The sequence below is a fragment of the Cercospora kikuchii genome (genome assembly GCF_019650295.1).
Source record: "Cercospora kikuchii DNA, contig_00003, whole genome shotgun sequence".
Taxonomy (NCBI): domain Eukaryota; kingdom Fungi; phylum Ascomycota; class Dothideomycetes; order Mycosphaerellales; family Mycosphaerellaceae; genus Cercospora; species Cercospora kikuchii.
The window spans coordinates 2,118,118-2,140,842 of record NW_025408584.1 but is presented as its reverse complement, the minus strand read 5'-3'; the positions used below and the strand labels follow the sequence as shown (position 1 = coordinate 2,140,842).

The window sequence follows — 22,725 nt, the reverse complement described above, 5'->3', positions numbered from 1 at the left end:
CACGTATTGCTGACTGTCATAGGCGCAGTCACGATCATCTATTCTGGAATCCTACGAGCCCGGGTCTCCCGATTTACCGTAATTGTCATACGCGTACTACCGCGTCATGGCCGGTGCACAGCAAGATGCCGCTGAGAACCTCGACGTCGACAGAACAACACGCACTGAATATACACGAATCGCTAGAACGACGCAGCCAACTTCGACAAGCTCAGGACCTGAATCGCGAGCCGATACGCCACAACGACAACTCGCGTTTTGGAACGTGAACGTGCCGCCATCCCAGCATACCCGAGAGTGTCCGGTCTACCTGCGATACGCTCTCGAGAATGCCAAGGATCAAGGCATCCTCAGTACACCGGATGCGTTGTATCGGCGTCAATCGTGGGAAGATGTTTGCTCGTTCGTGAAGAACAATCGTCTGGACTTGTTCCAGAGAGTGCCAAGTGAGCTGCGCTTATACCGGGAGTACTGCCATCAGCTTGTCGAGCAATATGGCAGCGTCATGGAGTTCGTGATGAAGGAGCGGCTTGGGTGGACGAATCTCACGCCTTCAGGTCTGCCCTTCTCAAATCCAGGTGAGTACTCGCTCGCTCTCCAGCAGCTTTCCCAACTTGCTAAACTAAGCCACGTCCTCCAGACGACTACATGATCCTCTACAATGACTGGCCTTACGGCATTGATACACGTTGTGTCCACCTCGTAGTTTGGACCAAATTCTCTCTTCCACCTGATCCTACGTCAGAAATCGGTGACTTGTCTCCAGAGACTCGGGCCATGATTCAACATTTTGTTGATAAGACGTTTGGCTCAAAGGACGTGATCTGGTTCCTCAATTGGGCGAGTCTGAAGAGTATACATTCGGTCGAGCATTTCCATGTTCTGCTGTACGATCCCGATCCGCAATTCATCGAGCGAATCACGAACGGCGATGTGCCATTGAAGGACAAGGTGAAAGAACAGAGGGCAGACTGAGTCCCGCTGCCCTCGTCTTGCTGCATATCCCAGGAGCTATTCATAAGGGTACTCGGCTATGCTCACGAGCTCGACCGCGTGACTGCAGGAACAATGACTGGACATAATCCCGGCATGTATCCCACTGATCTATTAACGATATCGCGAAATGACATGAACCTCAAGCATCGCACAGCGCGCATACAGCCTCTAGCATGGTGCTCGAATCGTGCGAAATCACACGAGAGCCTTGCGAGACAGCTTTCACTCTGCTCGCTAGACGGAGACCGCAATAGCTCATCAGCTGTCTGCACAAAGAACTGCTCCACATGCACCGAAGGTGCCCATTATTTTTTCACGCATACAATTTTCGCATCATCGCGTGGCTTGCAGCTGCCATCAAGCTTGCGTGCGCGTGCCGGAGAATCACAGCTAGTGGTAGAGCAGATAAACGGGCTAGAATGCTGACCTGAGATGCACTCGGATTACGAACATCGTCCACCTCTGACACCCTTCGTCCAACACGTGAGCGCTCGTCAATATTGCACCGCAGCGAAAATGTCTGTGAAACACATGCCAGAATGCCATTTCCGCTTTGTGTGCGCAGGTACGCAGATCCATATCTCATCGTGAGCCCATCGCCTGGGAACACATCCCAGATGGCACAGCCACTTGTACCCATGTGACGCAAAGTTCCCAGCAAGCAGACAATTGTGCTGCCTATGCCACTGCCACGAATTGCGTGGCCTTGCGCAGCTGTGCAGATTCAGACTGACCAGCCCGCGTGTTCAACCCATGAGGTGCAAAGAATGTTCAATCATACGCAAGACCGTACAAGCCTCACATCGTACGAGTCGGCCAAGATTTCGACTGCTCTGCTGCGCCATTCGTGATGTCCAGAGCGCCACAATAGCTTCCCTGCTCACATCATCGCGACAGCAGTACGTATGTACCTGGAAGCACATGTGAACTGATGAGCAAACTGTCACCTCGATCCTTCATCCGATCAACATTTCATTCACCCCAGATCGCAAAATTCCTCAACTCCCTCGCCGACCGAGTGCCTCATTTCACCACGAAACCTCCGCTCCACAAATTCCCAGAATCTGACTTTTGCGGAGTGCAGCCGGGATAAGTCGCCAGCGAGCTCGCGCATCCTGATTGGCGCGGCGCTCCAACAGCTCCTTTTCACCTCGACCCAAAGGACGACCGAATCTGGGCTAAAGATTCTTGGGCCGACAGGCGGTCTGGCAGAGGGAAAATCGCGTCTGTGTTTGGCGTGGGCCCAAGCTGCGTTGACCGCTGCTTGACGGGCGATAGCGCGCGAAACTAGGCGTGGAAAGTGTTGAGGGGGACCGGCGGACAGACCCTTTTCCAACCTAGAGCCACTGGCTCCTACTTTGCGAAGTTGGAAGTCTCATTTCTCTTTGTCCTGCGATCAACTCGCCACGACGACACCGAAGCAAGGCACGACTTGTGACGTCGAGCAATTCAGCCTCGCGCGTATTTTCTGGTTTTGGCCTGTGTGCGACGACAGGGATTCTGCAGACAGAATCGGTTTTTTATTTTGGGGCAAAAGGTGGTTCGATAATCTTTTGTGGCCAATCGCCGTACAGGGACAGCCATTGGTCGCAAATTCAAGAAAACTGCCAAACACCCCCACGATAACGAGCGATTGTCCAAAACAAGGCAATTGTGAGCAGGAGAAAGAGCAGAGGAGGAGACAAGAGCAATGGGACTTGTGCCTGCCTCTTGACACTTGAACCTCGTTGGTCGGCAGGAACAATACTTACCACCTTTGTGGACAGCCATTGGGACGAATCCTCGACTCGACACCTGAACCACCGTCATTCAACCGCCGCTCCACGCCCCCAGAAGCTCGGAGCATATTGCAACTCGCACCATACGTATACCCTCCTCCCGCCCAGCTTCCCACCTTGTCGCGAAAGCAAACGTAGCAGAGCTCCTTGCCTGCTGAGCGTGCTGGCAGCATAGCGGCTCCTACGCAATACCGCTTCAACATGCTCGGCAACCTAATACCTACGCGTTGGCGTAGGAATCACGATATCACCGACCCGAACAAACCAGGCAAATACAATGCCGCGATCACACCATACCTGCAAACAGTGTCGCTAAAGGCATGCACACATCCCATTCGAACAATCGCTCTGGTGGCGGTGCTGGGCAGCGCATTTTATGTCAATCTGCTCGAGACAGGTTTCTTCCGACCACAGGCCGCAGGGAATAAGGTGGACTTCGACGCGCTCTCGGTAGGGAGCAGAAGATTACATTTGGGACAGGACACAGCGTGGAAATGGCAATTGGAGGAGAATGGGAGTAAGAAGACATTTCGCGCGGGCGAGAAAGAGCTTGCTTTGATTACGTTGGATTTTCTGGACGCGGGCAACAACTCGCCAAATGCTGTGCCTCCGCCGCAGGACTTTGATGTCGAAGGCGTGGATCTCAACATGGTGCCTTCGAGCGCGAACATCTTGTCTGGATCTGACAGCACACTGGCTTTCTCGCTCCCACTCGAGCAGGCTGCGCCATTCCTGGAGAATATCAAGGAGATTGCTTCAGAGGGAGGATGGGGAGTCGATCCAGATGCGCCTAGCGACGACGAAGGCGAGCAGAAGAAATGGCTCATGGCAGTCTCCAAGACATCGACTTCGTCTGGCGGTGGCATGGCTGAGTGGGCGCAGAACTCGTGGAACGCGTTCCTGGACTTGCTCAAGAACGCGGAGACTCTGGATATTATCATCATGGCGCTCGGATACATTTCCATGTACCTGACCTTCATCAGTCTGTTCTTGAGCATGCGACGACTGGGCTCGAACTTCTGGCTGGGAACCACTACTCTTTTCTCCTCCGCTTTCGCATTCTTGTTCGGCTTGCTGGTCACTCTCAAACTCGGCGTTCCCGAGAATGTCGTACTGCTTTCCGAGGGCATCCCATTCCTGGTTGTCACTGTGGGCTTCGAGAAGCCCATTATGCTTACTCAGGCTGTCCTGTCTGCCTCTGTGCAAGCCAAGAACGGCAACGGAAACGGCGAAGGTCTTGCCATCCAGAACGCTGTTCAACAGGCGGTTCGAGACCGAGGTTGTGAGATTGTTCGCGACTACGCCATCGAGATTGCCATCCTCTGCGCCGGTGCCGCTTCTGGTATCCAAGGTGGGCTACGACAGTTCTGCTTCCTTGCAGCTTGGACACTTTTCTTCGACTGCGTTCTGCTCTTCACCTTTTATACGTCAATTCTGACTATTAAGCTGGAGATCAACCGCATCAAACGCCACGTCACACTCCGCAAAGCATTGGAAGAAGATGGTGTAAGCCGCAGGGTCGCAGAGAAGGTGGCGTCGAGTAACGAGTGGCCGACTGGCGATAGCGTTGGCGAGGTCGGCAACAACTGGATCAACATCTTTGGCAGGAGAGCTCGTGACAGCAGCATTCCTCGCTTCAAGGTGCTCATGGTTACTGGCTTCATCGTGATCAATGTTGCCAATCTCTGCACCATGCCCTTCCGCGGACGCGCGCACAACACCCCTGTCTCTACTGCCGGCCTCTCAAGCGTGGTGACTTCGCCTCCTCTGGATCCTTTCAAGGTCGCGGGAACCGGTCTCGACTTTCTGTACCAGCAAGCATCCAAGGGCAAGCAGCCGCTTAGTGTCACGGTTTTCAATCCGATCAAGTACGAGTTACAATATCCTTCGCTGCACTACGCTTCGCCTGGTGACGCAGACTGGACGAACCTGAATGGCGATCTGCAGCAAGGTCTTTTCCACGCTCTTGGCGGTAGAGTCGTTGAGAGCTTGTTAAAGAGCTTCGAGGATCCCGTTCTCAGCAAGTGGATCATTTCTCTTCTCGCAATCAGCTTGGTGCTCAACGGCTATCTATTCAACGCTGCTCGATGGACCATCAAGGAGCCTGGTCACGACGAGGCTGCTGGACAGACTGCTACTTCCGCTGACGCGCCCAAGACTAACGGTCATGCAATCCCACCGATCAAGACGCAGCCCGCCGAGGACATCCCTCCACCCGTCGCACCGGAAGCACTTGATGGATCACGAAAGCGCACACGGGAAGAATGCGAAGCTCTGGTTGCCGCCAAGCAGGCGCCTCAGCTCGACGATGCCGAGCTTGTCGACCTTGCTGTTCGCGGTAAGATCCCTGGATACGCATTGGAGAAGACTCTAGGCGACAAGACTCGTGCTGTCAAGATCCGACGAGGATTGATTTCGCGTACGCCGGCGACTGCTGATCTGACATCGAAACTGGAGAAGTCTAAACTGCCATACGAGAACTTTGACTACGACCGCGTCCACGGCGCATGCTGCGAGAATGTTGTTGGATACCTGCCTTTGCCTCTTGGTGTTGCTGGCCCTATCACTATTGATGGCAAGAGCTATTTCCTACCCATGGCTACCACTGAAGGCGTGTTGGTTGCCAGCACGAGCAGAGGTGCCAAGGCTATCAACGCGGGTGGCGGTGCTGTGACCGTTCTCACTGGCGACGGCATGACACGTGGACCTTGCATTGGATTTGAGACACTTGCACGAGCAGCAGCGGCCAAGGTCTGGCTCGACAGCGCAGAGGGACAAAAGGTGATGAAGGACGCATTTAACTCAACGTCACGATTCGCTCGCTTGCAATCTCTCAAGACTTCGATCGCCGGCACATACGTCTACGTCCGCTTCAAGACGACAACTGGCGACGCCATGGGCATGAACATGATCTCGAAAGGTGTCGAGAAGGCACTCAGCGTCATGTCAACGGAAGCAGGGTTCACTGACATGGCTATCATTTCTGTCTCTGGCAACTTTTGCACAGACAAGAAGCCTGCTGCGATCAACTGGATTGACGGGCGAGGCAAGTCTGTCGTTGCAGAAGCCATTATTCCAGGCGATGTGGTGCGAACCGTGCTCAAGTCGAACGTGGATGCTCTTGTTGAGTTGAACATCAGCAAGAACTTGATAGGCTCAGCCATGGCGGGTAGCATTGGTGGTTTCAATGCCCATGCGGCGAACATTGTTACTGCCATATTTTTGGCCACTGGACAAGATCCGGCGCAGAACGTGGAGAGCAGTAATTGTATTACTGTCATGAAGAAGTAAGTCTATTCCCGATCTGACACTCAGCCAAATACAGACTGACATGTACCTCTTCACAGCTTGAACGGAAACCTCCAAATTTCCGTCTCCATGCCCTCTATCGAAGTCGGCACAATCGGTGGCGGTACAGTGCTCGAGCCTCAAGCCGCCATGCTCGATCTCCTCGGCGTCCGAGGCGCGCACCCTACCACACCCGGCGCCAACGCACAACAGCTCGCCCGTGTCATCGCCGCCGGCGTCCTGGCTGGTGAGCTTTCGCTTTGCTCAGCACTCGCAGCGGGCCACTTGGTTCAGGCACACATGGCACACAACCGCTCGGCTGCTCCTACGAGGGCGCCCAGCCCGCAAAGGACCCCAGTCACTCCGGCCTTGTCGATCACCAAGATGGATGGGCAGTCGAAGAGGTAGTGCGAGAGAAGCACAGGCTCTTTATTTACTGCGAAAGCAAGGGTGTGAATTCAAGCATCCAGAGTGGCAGAAACCAACATGCATGTAATGTCTGGAGGCACAGGAAGACGTCATCATATTTTGACACACTGCATTTCCGGAAGCACGACCACATAGGGACAAAACGGTGGACACAGATCACTTCGCCTCAAGGCAGCAGCATGATCGCATTTGAATGCGATGAAGATGTGTATATATTCATAAGACTTTTTTCTATTCGGCAGAAGAACGATCTTGAGACAACAGTGAGAGGGAAAGATAGGTCGGACGATACCGTACTTCCTTTGCAGTGGTCAGTAGATGGATGACAGGCATTCAAATTCGGCCAAAGAAGGGAGCCGGTCAAATCACATAGGCCCATTGAATCACCAGTGCCCAGCAAATTCATTGGAGCTGTTTCATCGTCTGTGCATGTCTTTGTCCGGTGTACCGCCTTCGTGGTAGGGTGGTAGCAGAGCGGCAGAGGCATATCAGTGCGGACCAAAGGCCGATTGCAGAGTGTGATATACGAGGAAATATCTCAGTAGACGTCCAGATGTATCGGGGATGAGTTCTTTGATCCATGAGCATCTGGAAACTTCCGAGTGAGGTCAACCAGAGTACGCGGTAAGGCAATCAGACGAGATATCTGTTCAGCTTGGCGTGAGTGGTGACAGGACTGACGCAGTTTGGGTTGAATACGACGACGTTCGTAGCAGCACGACGAATCGAAAGGAATTGCTAGCTTTATCACTGTGAGGACTCAAATGACAGAGCAGTTCGGGTCTCAATTAAGGTTACTCAACAAGTGATGTGATAGACGTTCAACACTTTCTTTGATCGTACAGTACGTGTCGCCGACATGCCTCCCTCCAACATGAATGTATGTTTCTCTGCGCATCGTGCTCAGCATACGCCATGCTACCTGTCCGCACGCCTGGCCACGCCGTCGCGGACTCTCTCCTTCTCCGCGTCCACAGCCTCATCCCTCCCGTTGCTGGAATCGAGGCAGCCTTCACTCTTGATGGTGAGTTGCTTCTCAAGCTGCTCGCCTTCGTGAGACTCGGCGCGGATGGACTCGTCCTGGACCGCAGATATCTTCGCAACCTCGAGAGGGCTGGTGAAGATGACTCGGCAACTCTCCAGATCTCGAAAGCGAACCGCCAGCGACATCAGTATTGCCAGAAGGATCTTCCGTTCCCGTGCTCTGTCATACTTCCGCAGTTGCAGAGCGTCCCAATGCAGAACTCAGCTTCGACCCCGTGCTTCTGTGAAGCTCTTCTTGCTGACGCCCTTGATCCCCCATCGCCGCCGGCCTGCCGCTGCGCTGATGAAGAAGACGAAGAAGCAGCACTCCAAGTCAGCTGCTCACTGCCATTAGACACGCTGCTAGTTGGAGTTGGCTCAGCACCAATATCACCTCCAGCGCCGCCAGCGTTGGCGCCGAAATTGGACTCTGTCGCACGACCGTAGAGTCTCGGCTTCCATGGTGACCGGACAACTTTTCGGAGAGTAGTGATCTCATGGGAAGTGAGAAGTCTGTTAGTCGAGAGCCAATCACCAGCGTAGCGTGCAGTGGGGTAGATGGAGTGGGAGCTAGTGAGCTCTCTTATATCAGAACGGATGTGGAGACCTAAAGCCTCGGAAATGGCGCGGTTTGCCAGTGTGGAGCTGACAGGTTTGCGTGAGGAAGTCGGTGAAGCATTCTTCTTTGTTGTGGAGGCCTGTATGATAGTTCAGTGATTTGGTACCGTAGGGTCAAATTCAGAATACTTACCGGCATAGCTCCACTCCTTGACAGCGGCCTTCGTCGTAGCTGTAGTTCCCGAGCCCGTGATCTGGCTGCGAACAGTGTGCTCAGGGTAGCCGCTGTACAGGCTCTCGTCGTCCAGCTTATCGATGCGGGCCAGAGTAGTGCAGACAGCGGCGCCGGCATACTTCCAGCGGAGGCACAGCTTGGCGACGCCCCTCCGGCGGTGTCCATACCCACCGCCGGAGAGCAAGATATGTCGTGTGAAGACACAGTAGCAAGCCCAAATCCTCCTTCTGTGCGGTACATTATCCCCATTGTTGCGAACAACCAGATCCTGCAGGTCCGACTCGATGAACGCAATGATCGCCTCCACATGCTTCGGGACCAAGTCCCTGTCATCCTCGCGAGCAATGTCACGTCGAACTTCATCGACACCAATTTCCGACCGAACGTGCTCGACGTGGGATACGCATCGATAGAGAAGATTTCCAAAGTCTTGTTTACCACCATTCGCTCAACTTTCTTACCAGTCATTGTGCTCTCCGTCTCGATGAACCGCAAAGGGACTCGGAAACGGGCGCATAGCTTCAGGTCCTTCGAATTTGACGCGCGGTGGCCCGACCACGGAAGTGGGAGTTTCATACCTGTGATGGCCGAGACACGCTCGTCCCACCACAGACAGCACATCGTTCCGGGGGAAGCCATTGCGTCGACGCCCCTCCAGTGGTGTTCCTACCCACCACTGGAGAGCAAAATCGGACGTTTGGAGCTCGTCCTCATCTCCGAGCAGTGTCTCCTTCACTCCCTCCTTCATCTTCTCGGCTTTCTCCTTGATGTCGTCCATGACTCAGAGGGGTTGGCACTGCAGCTCGGCCCGGTGCTGCTCTCATCGTCAGAAAGTGTGTATGTATGCCGTCGGTTTTGACTTACGCCGTTCAAAGTAGCGGCCACCGAGCCCTTTTTGGGAACATGGGCTGCAAGACCGCGGAAACAGGCACCGCTTATCGCGTTGCCTTCGTCAGCCCTGGTGTCGGGGTCTTCCTGGCTACACGGTGTCAGATTTTCTGTCGTGACTCAACAAGACAGTGCTGTGTGGAGCAAAATGGGGCGGCGACGTGAGGAAGCTATCGGATGAAGCAGTGGTCTTGTTGTTTCCTGCTTCTGATGCACATTTGTTGGTTGTGGTGCGCAGTTTGGAGCGTGGGCCATCGAGAGGCAGGCACGATGGACCGAGTGAAGGTGTGAGTGTCGATGTGCATCGACTCATCCAACGAAGGGCACGCCTTTCAAGCGTGTCGGGTGTTATGGATCGACCATGGCAATGCTTTGACGTCGTGACGGCTTGCTGGCTTCTTGTGCATCGAAGCCGTACGTGTCATCGACGCTGGCGACGGGGTGTGGCGGATCTTTGGGTGACGGTGCGGCGGTGGTAACAATAACAACTTCTGTGGAGAGTTAGTCGCTGAGTCTTTGAGGGCTCTCGAGTGCCTATGATGGATGTGGTCGAGGTTGAGAGTCAATGACTGACCGTCACTGGTCGCTCGCTGTTGTTCGACAACGAAGGCATCCCTGAAGGTGACGACGATGTGCAGACAGATGGCGGCCATGCGAACAGAACGATAGATGATGGAACGATACTTACACCTGTGTGTCTCGATGGCGGGCGGTGGATGTGGTGGTGTTGGTGTGGTGGGTGGTGGTGTCGAAGTGGAAGCAAAGGGAAGCCTTGTTGTGGCCAGAAGCTCCGGTTGCCTAGCCGCAGCACATAACAGTAGACCTTCTGCTTGAACTCATTGGTTGTTTCCAACTCTACGTTCCAATCTTGCTGCTCTTTACGAAACTCGTGCTGTTCACTCCACAAGAGGCGCCCGGAGCGACTGCCATTGGTACAGTGCTAAACCAATCTTTGCCATGAGCTTCTCTTGTCCAGTGGCTGGATGTGCGTTGGTGATATGGAGCTGGTGCTTCGCTCTCCGAATGAATCCAGAATTGACCAGCACGTTCTATGCCATCTTTACAGATTGCCGAATGGCCCACCTACTCACAAGAACAACGGCTTTGGCTGACGTTCGCCCTATCTCTCAACTGCACGGACAATTGCCTTCCATGCTGATCATGTCAAAGAGCTTTAATCTCCACTCGACAATCTACCAGCAGTACCACGCACCAACACAATCCCATATCGAGGGGCCTACGAGTCCCGCCTCTCCACCAAATTCGATAGCTCAACGAACTTCTTTGTCACGCGCCGCCACCGCTGCCCATGGGCCCATCTCATCCTCCGTTCGAAGCGACCTCCATTCGCCCTGCGGCGCCCGTTTCTACTCGCGATGGCCGCATCCATAAGAGCGCAGCAATCGCGTCCAGCACAAGACCAACACCGTCGCCACAGCAGTCGCTGCCATGGGCGGAGAAGAGAAGGTCAGGCACTGATGTCTTGTCTCATCACGACAAACGCGATTCTGTCTCTTTCTCGTTCTCATCACCATATGTCGTCAGCGACCATCTTCATGTCGGCATCAGGACAGCACTGGTGGGGAAAGAAGTGCTGCAGCAGACTACAAGAAACGGACATTGTATACCGTGTGTGCTGTTCTACCACACGCACCAATGACAAATAGAAGCTCAATATCAAGGACATCCCTCATAATCTCCCTTCATCCCTTCGCAATCTTCACCTTGTTCTTTGGTAAAGCTCGACACTCAGGGCATAACCACTCCCCACTTGGCTCCTCTGTCACTCCGACACACTTGTAATGAAACCACTGATATGGGCAATTATCGTTGTCACATCCCACCATATCTCCAAAAGATACTTTCTGACAAATGCAATAGATCGTATCGTCGCCGTCATCCTCCTCGGCTTCTCCTGTGCCGTCAAGCCCAGCTGGAGCATTGGACGCGGCGTTGGAAGCATAGGAGACCTCTGATTCAGCGTCGGAGTCGATGGAGGCATGACTTGAAGGTGTGGCGCGGTCGCGGGCGAGTTGACGATGGCGACTGCTCTTTTTGTTATGGCTGGGACGAGAGCGGCCGCCGGAAGATTTCTTGTTGTGCGGAGGAGGGGCTTTCCGGTTGCCCGGCACAGCGACTGGCTGTGTGCCCTTTTTGTTGGCAGCGGGCCGAGTTGGCTGGACGGAGCCTGCACGAGAGGAGTTGGCCGCGCCAGCGGGGACAGGTGTGCCGGCTTTTGGCGTGCCGGGACCAAGAGAACCCTGCCGAAGATTTGAGCTGGCCACTGGAAGAGTCCCGAGCGAAGCATTGAGGCGGCGACGCTTGGTCCCGTCGTGACTGCCTTCACGTTGAGATCGCGAAGCAGTTACAGGTGTGACGGCGCCAGAGGCAGAAGCACTTCGCGCGCCACCAGCAGCATTTTGCGCCATGCGAAGCTGAGCAGCATTGGCAAAATTGGGAGCTCCGCCGACGGATCCGATGTTACCAGACACGGCCTGAAGAGGTCCAGAGCTAGAAGCAGGCGCGGCAGCAGGTGTTGCAGCAGCAGTCGTGGCGCCGCTCCCAGTGAGCAAACTCGGTCCTCCCCATCCCTCGGGGAACTGTTCAGTCTGCGCCAGACCTTTCAAGCCCAGGTCAAGCCGCCTGATCTGCCGGTCCAGGACAATCTGTGCCTTCTCGGACAGCCCCAACTTCTCGGCCTGCAGAATCTCGCACTTGTCGTAGCAGTCGTTGATGGTCTTGGAAAATGCTTCTTCCTTCGGATTCAGCACATGGCCGCCATTGACTCGTACCCATTTCTGCAGCTGAGCATCGCGCTTGATGATTTCGTCCTTGAATGCGGCAATCTGTAGGTCCTTGGCCTGGACTTCCTCGAGCAAGTGGCAGATTTCGGCGGGGATGTTGGCAATATCGTGCGTGAATTGCTCGAGCACCGAGGCGGCGTCTTCCGGCTGCGCCAAAGCGGCCATTTCCAGGGCGCTCGACGCGCGAATAGTCTGATCGATTGTACGCGACGCGCACAGTAGTTGTTCAAAGACTGGCGATGCGAAGTGAAGGAGTCAGACGGTGGTCGATGGAAAGTGCTGTCACATGCGAAACGCGCAGTGGCAAGCGGTTGAACCTTGTTCCACCGCCGCGGCGCCTCCCGCAGAGCCGCAAGCACCCTGCTGCAGATCGCGGCTTCACTTGCATTGCATTTCATGTACCCGACAGCATCTTCACTGCGAGCAGCATCTAGCCACAGCGGCATGACACGCCCATGGCTCCGTCGCCGTACTACGCCGCCTTTCCCGGCAACGGCGGGTACAGCCCCCGACCGACCAACGAATCGGTAGTGCAAGAATACACTTCACCGCAGTCAACCTCTTCAACACCGGCCCGTACGCCCGAATACCGTGTCAATGGACACCACGCCAGCGCAGCATGTGGGCACTACGATATGCCACCCACGCCTGAATATGCGCGGGAAAACGAAGAGACGGAATTCGAGGAGATGACCAACGCCAAGATCATGAATTTGGTCGAGAAGCATGGCATCAAGCGGCCACAGGGCACGCGCGTCTCATACCACTACAACAGCGGCGTCGAGGATATGCACTTTGGTAGAACACATCCCATGAAGCCCTGGCGGTTGACGTTGACGAAGCATCTCGTGCTGGCATTCGGCCTACAGCACACCATGGACACGTACGAAGCCATCTCTGCCGGCAAGGACGAAGTCTGCAAATTCCACGACCCCGATTACGTCGATTTCCTTTCCAAAGTGTCGCCCGAGACGTTTAATGACCTCTGCCAGGAGCCACGCTTTCGTAAGAAGATTCCTCCGAAGCACGAGGGAGACACGGTCGAGCTCGGCCCCTACAATCTTAGCACGAGTCCAGGTGCCGACTGTCCGGTCTTCGACGGGATGTCCACGTATTTGTTTCTGTATACTGGAGCCACACTCATGGCCACATCCCAGCTGACATCTAACAACTCCGATATCGCCATCAATTGGTCTGGAGGGTTGCATCACGCACACAAAGGCGAAGCCTCCGGTTTTTGCTATATCAATGACATCGTCCTATCCATCCTCGACTTATTGCGAAAATATGCTCGTGTTTTGTACATCGACATTGACGTGCATCATGGTGATGGCGTGGAGGAAGCGTTCCAGCGACATCCACGAGTCATGACACTGTCCTACCACCGCTACGGACCATATGATGAGACGGGACATAAGTTCTTCCCCGGAACAGGTGATCTGACAGATGTCGGTCTCAAAGGCACACCCGGCGAGCGCTTCGCCATGAATGTGCCCATTCCTTCTGGCATCGATGATCGCCAGTACAGCAAGCTCTTCGAATCTATCACTGGCTCCACGGTCGAAGCTTTCAACCCAGGTGCCATTGTGCTCCAATGCGGTGCTGACAGTTTGGGTGGCGATCGTCTTGGCCAGTTCAACATCAACATCAAGCAGCACGGCGAATGCGTCAACTTCGTCAAATCTCTCGGCAGGCCCCTCCTTCTACTCGGCGGCGGTGGATATACAGCACGCAATGTCGCCCGAGCCTGGACTCACGAAACGGCCCTTTGTACACAAAACACCCTCCCAGACAAGATTCCGCTCGACTGCGTACCCAGACCTCAAGCTTTCCAGGGGAGAGCTCACGGCGATGGGAAAATGTACCCCAGCTTCGAACGATTGCACAAGAATGAGTGCAAGGATTCGGATCTCGAATACCAGATCAAGATGTTGCAGGAGAATCTGAAGTACGTCAGGAACAGTCCGTGGGTCAAGCTGGATCAGTTGCCGACAAATAGCCGGATGGAGGAGATCATGGAGGAGTGTGACAGGAAGCTAGCACAGAGGAAGAGAAAGACTTTGGAGAGAAACCCAGCAGGTAGGGGCGAGTATTGAACGAATTCGTGAGGGTATTTGACGATCGTTCTACACGGAGATGGACTACTGCGAGTCGATTCGATACGCACATGATTTGAGATGGTCGGCGTCTTTGGCGCTTTGAGGATAGGGAGATACCAGGTCGTCTATTGGCTCTGCTTTGGCTGGAATGAACGCAATTGATGACGATCATCAAGTCTTCGAATTCATACATGTGTTTCTTTCTGAATCATTCCTCTACCTGTCGCTCTCTCGTTCCCTTGCAGTTATGGCGAATGCTCAACAGTGTGCTTGAGAACGCTGAGGCACCGGTCAATCTCCAGCGACCTTATGCTCACTTGTGGAAACGGCAACGCTTTATTGATCATTGATAACAAACTGAAATTTATTTGATTTCGTAACCATGTCGACAATGGGAAAGTTGCTTCCAGGTGGCCTCTTTACGAGTTTGAGTATGGCTTCAGATCCGATCGATATATTGGACATGGCAGCCACCCTATCAGGGCCAATGCGATCGCCCTTTTGCTGGTAGAACGTTGTGCACATTGAATCCCTTGTTGAAGTAATCATGCTCCGTAATGTGATTGGCATCAAAGAAGTTCCCAGCATCATCGTCGGATCGGGCGAGTCGCCATGTCCCTTCCTTCGACCAGGTCGTACTGTGTATGCGTGAAGGTCGTCCTGTCGAAAGCAGCCGTACTTGCTGCCGCTCGAGCTGTGGGTTCGCGTGCGCTCAGCCCTTCACTTTCGCCCGGCGGTCCCCTGTGCTAGTGCACATACATTTTCATCATGCCCAAGCTGTTTGTCCCTTCGTTTCGAATTCATACTTCCGTTCCTCATACAATCGACTCGCGCATAGGCGGCGCACAACGTACCACCTCTCACGCCCATTACCTTCACTTGTCCGGCAGAAATGGTCTACCTCGAGACCTCGCTGCGAGAACAATTTACAAATCCTTGCCTCCGGAGTGAGCGGCGGCTTCCAATACCTTTGCACATTCTGCTGGGTCGCCGGGAGATGACCAAATGTTCCTGAGATATCCGGCATGGTGCCTTTGAATCGTGCCTTGTGCGTATTCTTCGCCCGCGATTGCTTGATCTCGCTTCGCAAATTCAGAACGAGTATCACTCGCAGCTGCATTGCCTTGGTGAAGCTCAATGGCTCAAATGTTGTCTGCTAATTTTGAGCGCAGAAGCTGATTGCGATCAGATTTGGCAAGTTGCTTGGATGCCCTTGCGCCACTTCTCCAGCTTGTGTTCATTCTCGTAAAATATTTGAGTGTGACTGTGTAACCAGAGAGCTGGCGCTTAGCAATGCGGCTGCTGGTCTGGTGCCCTTGCTGGTGGTTGATCAATGGGCATTGTAGAAGAACGAACGTGTAGCAGACAATCGTCTCGATGTGGATCGTTGGACCGACGACGAAATGGGTAAAAGGCTCATGTGAATCTGGCCAATTATGGGCTCCCCAGCGGGTCTCGACTGATCTCTTTCGCAACGTCGGATTTGGCGTCGCATCTTGGTTGGCGTTGCTGTTCGCCGAGGACTGGAACATCACAGCTGCTTTGGTATCGATCGATGGTGTCTCCAGCATTATTTGAATTCGACGTTCAAGCCGTTTTGGTGCATGCCGGCTTTCAGTCGTCACTTCCATTGAGAAGCAGGTGCTGGGAAGTCGTGTCTCTTGTCATTCCTGCTCTTACTTCCGTTGATCGTCTTGCCCCTCTACTTTGCTACATGTACCTGTCCACCAACAGGCATTGCCCGCAACCACCACGAGGAGATGTAGAGTTGGTCATCGATTCCGTATAAGAGAGGAGGCCCAACCCTCTCAAAATCCGACTGCACGGATACGGGGCACGATACAGCCATTAATATAGACGCCTCGACGCCTGCTCCCATCGCTGAGACTTCCTGCAGCTTGCTATCGCTGGCCATGGTACCTGTCAAGGATTCGGAGAAGAGTGGTAGCATTGCGTCAGCAGAAGCAGCGCACTCGTGTCGAACCAGTTCACTCAAAGCCACAGCTGAGCGCCGAAAGATGACTCTGACAGTAGCTCGAGCATGTGGATCTTAACCTCAAGGTCGTGGGTGAATGGCGTGCCGGCCTGAATTTGAGGAAGCGCACAGTTCATGTACGTCAGAAAGTTCGGTCGGAGCGCAAAAGCCACACGAAGGTGTAGATTAGGGAGCCGCTCACTAAGTGGACGGTATGCGTTCGGAAAGACACTATGGCCTGGTATGCCACGGACATATTCAACAATCTGTCGACCTTGCGCAGCTGCTTGCTCTGCCATATGATTGTACTGCGTTTCGGCAGCGTCATTGTCGTTGTCGTGGTACGCGGGAATGGGATGCCATGCAGGCTGAGCAAAGACGTAACTGTAAAAAGTTACGGGCAATGGCAAGTGAGTAATAGCCGGCTGTTGTTGCTCTAGCTGCCGTCACTCATGGATATAGTCGAGCATCACGAGACGATTCTTGATATGCTGGACGGCAATGTCGGCCAGATCGGCGCCTGGGTTCGAGATCCGGCACACCTGCGAGGTATGTCAATGCCTGGCCGTGTCCATCCGGACCGGTTTCCAGAGCACGTTGAGCTATGCAGGCGCTCTCTGCGCCAAAGTTGTCCATGCAACTGTGCCGGCTGAACATGGCGTGACACATCTCGTGCAGCAGCGTCTGAGCGAAGTGCTCTGACAAAAAGCCCGTCACTCCAGAAGGGAAAGGATCTGTCCACATCATCGTGCCCATACCACACCCCGTGGTCGCTTCGAAGGCATTGTGATCGGTCTCCAACGTCGTTTCCAGATACAGGGGCACGGAGTGCAGTTGTCCCAGAAAAACCCGCTGGCTCATCAACTCCCGACCTTCTCGCAGCAGGCCCAGCAGGTTGTTTGTCGTCCAGTTGCCTCTGTTGTCCACCAAAACCGAGAGATCTTCCATCCAGTGCTGCAAGGCGGTGTCGTTCAGCACGTTCAGTGCACTGGCAACAAATGCCATCAGGTGCATTGGCTGGTGTGGACTTAGCACCAAAGGCAGAGAAAGGGTCTGGTGAGGCATTGTGTCGGAGTTTGCTCCGAAGAACTGGGTCTGAGGAATGGCAATGCCCATAGCTGCGGTGCTCTGTGCATTGGTGGTGGTCGGCGTTGCTCCCTTACGAGATTATCGTGTCGAGGGATCTTGATGTCTGCAAGCGTTGGCATATCTTGATGAAGGTCTCGCAGTCGGGTGCGATCGAAGCTGCGGGAACCGATCGAGAGGCAGTAGTATCTGTGTTCTGCTTGTAATCGGTGACGATGAGCTGTTTGTCAGTGGTCTGAGCGTTATGCAAGTTGATAATATCGCACTGGAAAGCTTCGCGCGGCTGCACTTGATGACTGCCACTTGACCAAGAGACATTGTCGCGATCACCAGCGATTGTCTTGGCAGCAGAGAATCAAGTTCACCGTAATTGGCTCTTTCATGCGGCCTCTTCTCGAGCGTACCAATCTGCGCGCGACGATGCTATTGGGGAACATGCTTACTTACCAGACGACCTATCATTGCCACATTGCAGACGTCGCCTACTACCACATCGTTGCCCCACGTCTGGAGGTTGCTCGCGCTGCTCTCATCGCCTCTCCCAACATTCGCATTGCCTATAATGCAGCAGCTGAAGAGAAGATCTTCTTCGATACGTTGCAAGCCTCTTGCGGCTGGACTAGACGCTTGTGGCTGAATAGATCTGCGGATACATTGGAACGCATGTTCGAAGTCGCCGATTCCCCTTTCTCCTTGGCTTGAGTGCTGGCAACAGATGTCTACTCTTGAAACTTCTGCAACCCACGTTCTTATCTTCAGCATTCACGCCACACCCTTTTCAACACAGTTTCGACACATGTGGGGAAACGCCCGAGTGATTGTACCTCCTGCCTTCCACAATTCCATCGAGCTGACAGCAGCCGATTTCCTCTCAACGAGCATCAAGAGCTTCGACGCCTGTCCGTGATGTGAAGACTGATGCATTGGTACGACTTTTGTGATCAAGTAGATATTGAGCATTGATGGAATTGCGCGGCGACGAGAGGTGAAGCACTTTCGATGCTGCATGAGTACAGTTCGCTTTGAGCAAATACACCGCGAGTACAGTCCCGAACTGCTTGAAGCTTGCCAGATTACCGCATATAAACAAGCTCTTCCATGGGTGTAATGCTCCTCGCGATCTTGCTCTCTAGCCCTCAGCTCGAATGTCTTCGCGCTCCATGAACAGAGTCCCGTGGCATTTCCAAGACGCCCAAGCAGTCTGCCATGCCCACCAAGGAGCACTCACTTGTGACGGCCCAGATTGCCATTGTGGCCAGGAGGGGACCTTCTCTATCTCTAATCTCTTTCCCGACTCCTGTTGAGGTTGGATTGCGCTCTTGGAGGGCGCGCCAGCCAAAGAGGTTGTCTTCGGTGGAAGACGGCGGGGAGTGATCGCGTAGGTCGTTGTGGTCGAACAACGAACGGGCTGCGAGGGTACCTGACGGTGCTGCATGGAGGTTTGATTGCTTTGGAGTAAATTTGTCGGTCGAAATCGCGATTCGGGCGGTCGAAGGTACTGGTAGATGCTCGTTGCGGGTGTGGCATTGACTGTTCAACGTCGATATTCTTCGCCGGTATAGAGGAACGGCGGAGACCTCCACTAGAATCTCATCAGCTTTGGACTGAGTGAAAACGTTGGGGCTGGCTCGCTGCCGCTGTTGCTGATGATCATCAGTGGAACAACCATCTTGCCTGTTCTATCGCCTCGCGGCTGAGATCTCCGGCCGATGAGACAGCGCAGAGACCCGCAAGGCGGCTCACAGGATTGCTTCGCTGATCAGAGTCACTGGTTTCATGGTTGTCATCGGCCTCGCGGTCGAACGGTCGCGCTGAACACCACCGCCGTCGTGATACCGCTCAAGGTACCTGACTGGGGCAGACAACAGCACCTTCACCGGAGAGTCACGTTTGAAGACATTGTATGGCAGCACGAAGTAGAGAGAGACAAGTAGTGAGGAGATGAGGCACGGTCAATTTCATTGAAGAGACTACAGAGAAGCTATTTGAGTGATGGTATGTACGCATTAATCACGTTGAGTAGCGACCACTGACAAGTCGCACTCGTTGATCAGGCGAATTTGTTGTGCAGATCGCTTTCACGTGGCAACTTCCATTGAGGGGGCAGAGGGAAGCTATGTTAGCAGGCGAAGGGGTGAGAGTAAAACAAGGATAGGTGAAGCCAATGTGAAGCGACCGCGACGGATGAGAAAAGAAGGAAGAAGAGAGGAAGAAACAGTGTGAGAGGAAGGCATTTATAGTGCGTGCCAAGCCCTGGAATCAACACCACGCTAACGAGCACGCACGTGAGTGAGTCCTTGTGACGCGAGTGCTGCCTTGAGAGCGTTCCTGAGGCGCTCGATGTTCTGTTGATCCGGCAGTCGCGCTAGTGAGGGGCTGGACTACAAATACCTGCCCCTCGCCCTCCAAATTCTCTTCCTTTCTCCTTCATGGTCGAGAGCATGCCCTCAGAGACTTGTCCATCAATGACATTTCTCTAAGATGCCCCTGACCTGAGATCAATGTGGCACCGGCTAATGACAGGTGTTGACGTGGTTCATCATCAGCGTCGACACCGCCAGAGGCCAGAGGCTTGACCTCTGCGACCTTTGCGTTGTTGCCTACATTCCTCCATTGAACGTGCATTTCCAATGTCTCTCCCATCACTCACTGTAGAGTCGTTCCACTGTGCTGGTTGTGCCTGATCTTGTCTCCATCCGCTTCCGCTTGTCTTTTGTCGCCGCCGTGTGACGGTCGCGTCGCTCCGGCTGTCTGCCAGTAGCTGGTCGTTCGCCATTGAGATCGCCTCAGTCACTGCCGCTGCTTTCTGTTCGTCCAGTGCGTTGCGGTGAGTGAGTCTGTCCGTACAGCTATCTTGAGGCGAGTGGCCTTCCTATCAAGTGCAGCCATCTCCGCGACTGAAAGGCACCCTCGAACCAGCCCAGAGTGCGGTAGCGATTCCAAAACGAGCCACTTGATCACATCCCGGCCATTCGACGCCGTCAGAACAGTCGTTGCAGTCACGACTGGCCGGCATAGTCCTCGCACCTAGCGGCCGCGAGCTTCTCAACGATGGGAGAGACCCGAATGGCAAGCCAGCAGCACTCCTCAGATGTCTCAACCAACAGGTCAACTCAGGTAGGCCACACCTCTCAGCGGCTGATCACTCCCCAGATTCGACGATGTCCTTTACGAAAAGCACTGACGGTGATTGATCAGAGAGCTCCCGCCACACGTTTCCGCCGAAAAGTATCCCACCCCCAGCCCAATTTGCGAAGCAGAAGACGCCTTGTCAGCACGACGTGAGAGCGAATGGTCAATAAGCAAGAGATGGAAACGACTTTCGCCAGGAAGCAAAAAGAGATGGAGGCACCCAGAAAGCGCGCAGATGAAACTCCGGACTGGACATGTGGAATCAGGCGGCACAAGCGCATCGGAACCGTTGGTCAGAGGACAAAGGTCGACTGAATGCGTAGATTGAGCCCGGCAGCATGTATTGTCAACGCCGTGCAGCTTGCAGGAACGTCTGAGGGCTCAGTCTCAGGCAATTGCTTGACATCTCTCTTTGAAGTTCGCCGTACAGCCGCGTTACAATTTGCAGGGTGATCGGAAGGTCAGCTACAACGCACGGCATTTTGGTGCTGAGTTACAATGAACTCTGGCGATCCTTGCTCTTGCTGAAGGGGGCGATGCAACGAAGATTGCAAGCGTCGCGGCACTGCATTAGGAGTTTGCATCTGCTACGACTTGCACCACCCTGCGATACTCGTATCGATCAGGATGGTCTGTCGGTGACATGAATTTGGCATCTTGTCCTGAGCGCGCTCGATTTCATTGTCCACATCCGTCAGATTGGTGATATCGTCCATACTCGCGAGCTGTAGATGTATCGGAAGTTAAGCAAGCACCTCGTATCACGCATCACCAGACCGACGGTTGTAGGACGATCGAGAAGCGGCGGAGGCTGGGCCTGCACCCAGTAGCCTTGAGCACAGACCACCTGCCATCGCTTTCCAAACTTGAAGTTGAGCTTCGCGCGCAGTCGTTCGTTTCTTCTTGCATCCTTCTGGAGCGCTGCAACAGATGCCGTCTAGAAGTCACTTCTGGGCGCGTCTAGTCACTGGCGTACATCGGACATGGCAGTTTGTGTTCGGTAAGAACACTGAACGATCGGAGCACATGTCGTCGGTGTGTTTTCGCTGCCAGACATCTTTCCACGAAGGCTTCTTCGCTCAGCCAAGTTGTTTGCTCTATCACAAGGACTGACGGAAGACAGGGCCATGTCAGACCGATGCCGTACAAAAGACAGCGCAACTCCTTCTCGATCGTCAGCAGCAGCCGCTTCACGCACGAACATGGCGACAGCTTCAGTTTCCCGAGGCCACTTGCTGTCTCAAGGCCTCGGACTTCGGAAGCAACATATGCTGGAATTAGGTAGACTGGCATAAAGGCAAATCTTGACGATTAAATAAGCCGCTACGACGCTGCGTGGCCCCCCAATCCGCATCTTGCCACCTGAGCCTGGACCATCAATTTGCGGCGCTGAACTCACGGATTGCAGGTGCCGACTCATCGGACGTCCTAGACCAGAGCCAGTACTCTCGCAGTATCATGCCACACATTCCCCAATTCCAGTCGCCAGCAACTTCCAACGTCGACCATCCATCCGAGCCGGCGCTCGAGGTCGCCCACTGCAAATTACATTCATTCGAACGAGTGTATATGAGAGCAAGAGGGCAAGAGCAGGAAAGATCAGACAGGGAACATTCTTCCGCACCTAGAACATTCGCCTGTTCTACAGGCGCGAGGAGTCTGTAGTGGCAGATAGTTGTTCACGCATTGCAGCAGCACTGGATAACCGGTCAGAAGCTTTTACCCTCCACCGAACAGATAATACAGCACAGTATTTCTGCGGGCAATTAGCAGATACTCTTTTGCTACTTTCATTGTGTACCGTTCGAGGACTCCTGCTGTGCACTGTCCTGACTTCTTGCGCCTTGAAAGGTTACAATGGCAAGTCTCCAAATGCCATATGATCCTCGGCTGTTCATACTAGAGTCCGCGGTTCTCAGCGTAGTACGTCTCTGGCTGATGAGCTACTGAAGGTCTCGGCCGACGTCAATCTCAAGCTTATAGTCTACTTCACAGATCTCATCAAGGTCCTGCTCCAATGGCTAACTATGCTTGTTCAGCAGCTAAGATCCGAGAAGTCACTCACAGGTACGACTGCCGGATCCTCCTCCCGTTCAGTGATCTATCACCCTCTCCTCGACCATTTCACGATACCACTTCGTATGCTCCTTCTTCGAATCGACCGGCACAACGCAAAGTATACAATCCCATGTCAACGGACTCGTGTTCGACGTCTCCAATTCAACCACCAAACTCTACACACCCACTCCTATCAGCGAAAACCACAGTTGCAATAGCCTTTTTCTCCTTTATAGGTGTCCCATCGCCGGCCCAACCACCAATAACACTACCCACGCAGAATCCCCCACAGTGTTCGCACTCCAAGTTGTAAAGGCATGGCTGTCGTGTTTTGCGTCAGCGCGATGGGCAACACATTTGGGAATGATCACAATAC

At 53.9% G+C, this 22,725-nt stretch overlaps 6 protein-coding genes across 6 annotated transcripts; 3 read left to right on the top strand and 3 right to left on the bottom strand.

The window, feature by feature from the left end:
- Nucleotides 1-106: 106 nt before the first annotated feature.
- On the top strand, nt 107-975 carry CKM354_000522700 (uncharacterized protein; the record flags this gene model as incomplete). Its single annotated transcript, XM_044800496.1, has 2 exons — nt 107-578; nt 641-975. 2 exons carry the CDS (start codon nt 107-109, stop codon nt 973-975), a joined length of 807 nt encoding a protein of 268 aa, XP_044656431.1.
- Nucleotides 976-2,975: 2,000 nt separating this feature from the next.
- CKM354_000522600 (uncharacterized protein) lies at nt 2,976-6,470 on the top strand (the record flags this gene model as incomplete). Its single annotated transcript, XM_044800495.1, has 2 exons — nt 2,976-6,061; nt 6,122-6,470. 2 exons carry the CDS (start codon nt 2,976-2,978, stop codon nt 6,468-6,470), a joined length of 3,435 nt encoding a protein of 1,144 aa, XP_044656430.1.
- Nucleotides 6,471-7,660: 1,190 nt separating this feature from the next.
- On the bottom strand, nt 7,661-8,946 carry CKM354_000522500 (uncharacterized protein; the record flags this gene model as incomplete). The annotated part of the gene is made up of 2 exons (XM_044800494.1): nt 7,661-8,212; nt 8,266-8,946. The coding sequence occupies 2 exons, from the start codon at nt 8,944-8,946 to the stop codon at nt 7,661-7,663; spliced, it is 1,233 nt and encodes a 410-aa protein (XP_044656429.1).
- A 1,952-nt stretch (nt 8,947-10,898) lies between these two features.
- Nucleotides 10,899-12,164, bottom strand: CKM354_000522400 (uncharacterized protein; the record flags this gene model as incomplete). Its single annotated transcript, XM_044800493.1, has 1 exon — nt 10,899-12,164. The coding sequence occupies one exon, from the start codon at nt 12,162-12,164 to the stop codon at nt 10,899-10,901; it is 1,266 nt and encodes a 421-aa protein (XP_044656428.1).
- Nucleotides 12,165-12,454: 290 nt separating this feature from the next.
- On the top strand, nt 12,455-14,095 carry CKM354_000522300 (histone deacetylase HOS2; the record flags this gene model as incomplete). Its single annotated transcript, XM_044800492.1, has 1 exon — nt 12,455-14,095. One exon carries the CDS (start codon nt 12,455-12,457, stop codon nt 14,093-14,095), a length of 1,641 nt encoding a protein of 546 aa, XP_044656427.1.
- Nucleotides 14,096-16,523: 2,428 nt separating this feature from the next.
- CKM354_000522200 (uncharacterized protein) lies at nt 16,524-17,189 on the bottom strand (the record flags this gene model as incomplete). Its single annotated transcript, XM_044800491.1, has 1 exon — nt 16,524-17,189. The coding sequence occupies one exon, from the start codon at nt 17,187-17,189 to the stop codon at nt 16,524-16,526; it is 666 nt and encodes a 221-aa protein (XP_044656426.1).
- Nucleotides 17,190-22,725: the final 5,536 nt, after the last annotated feature.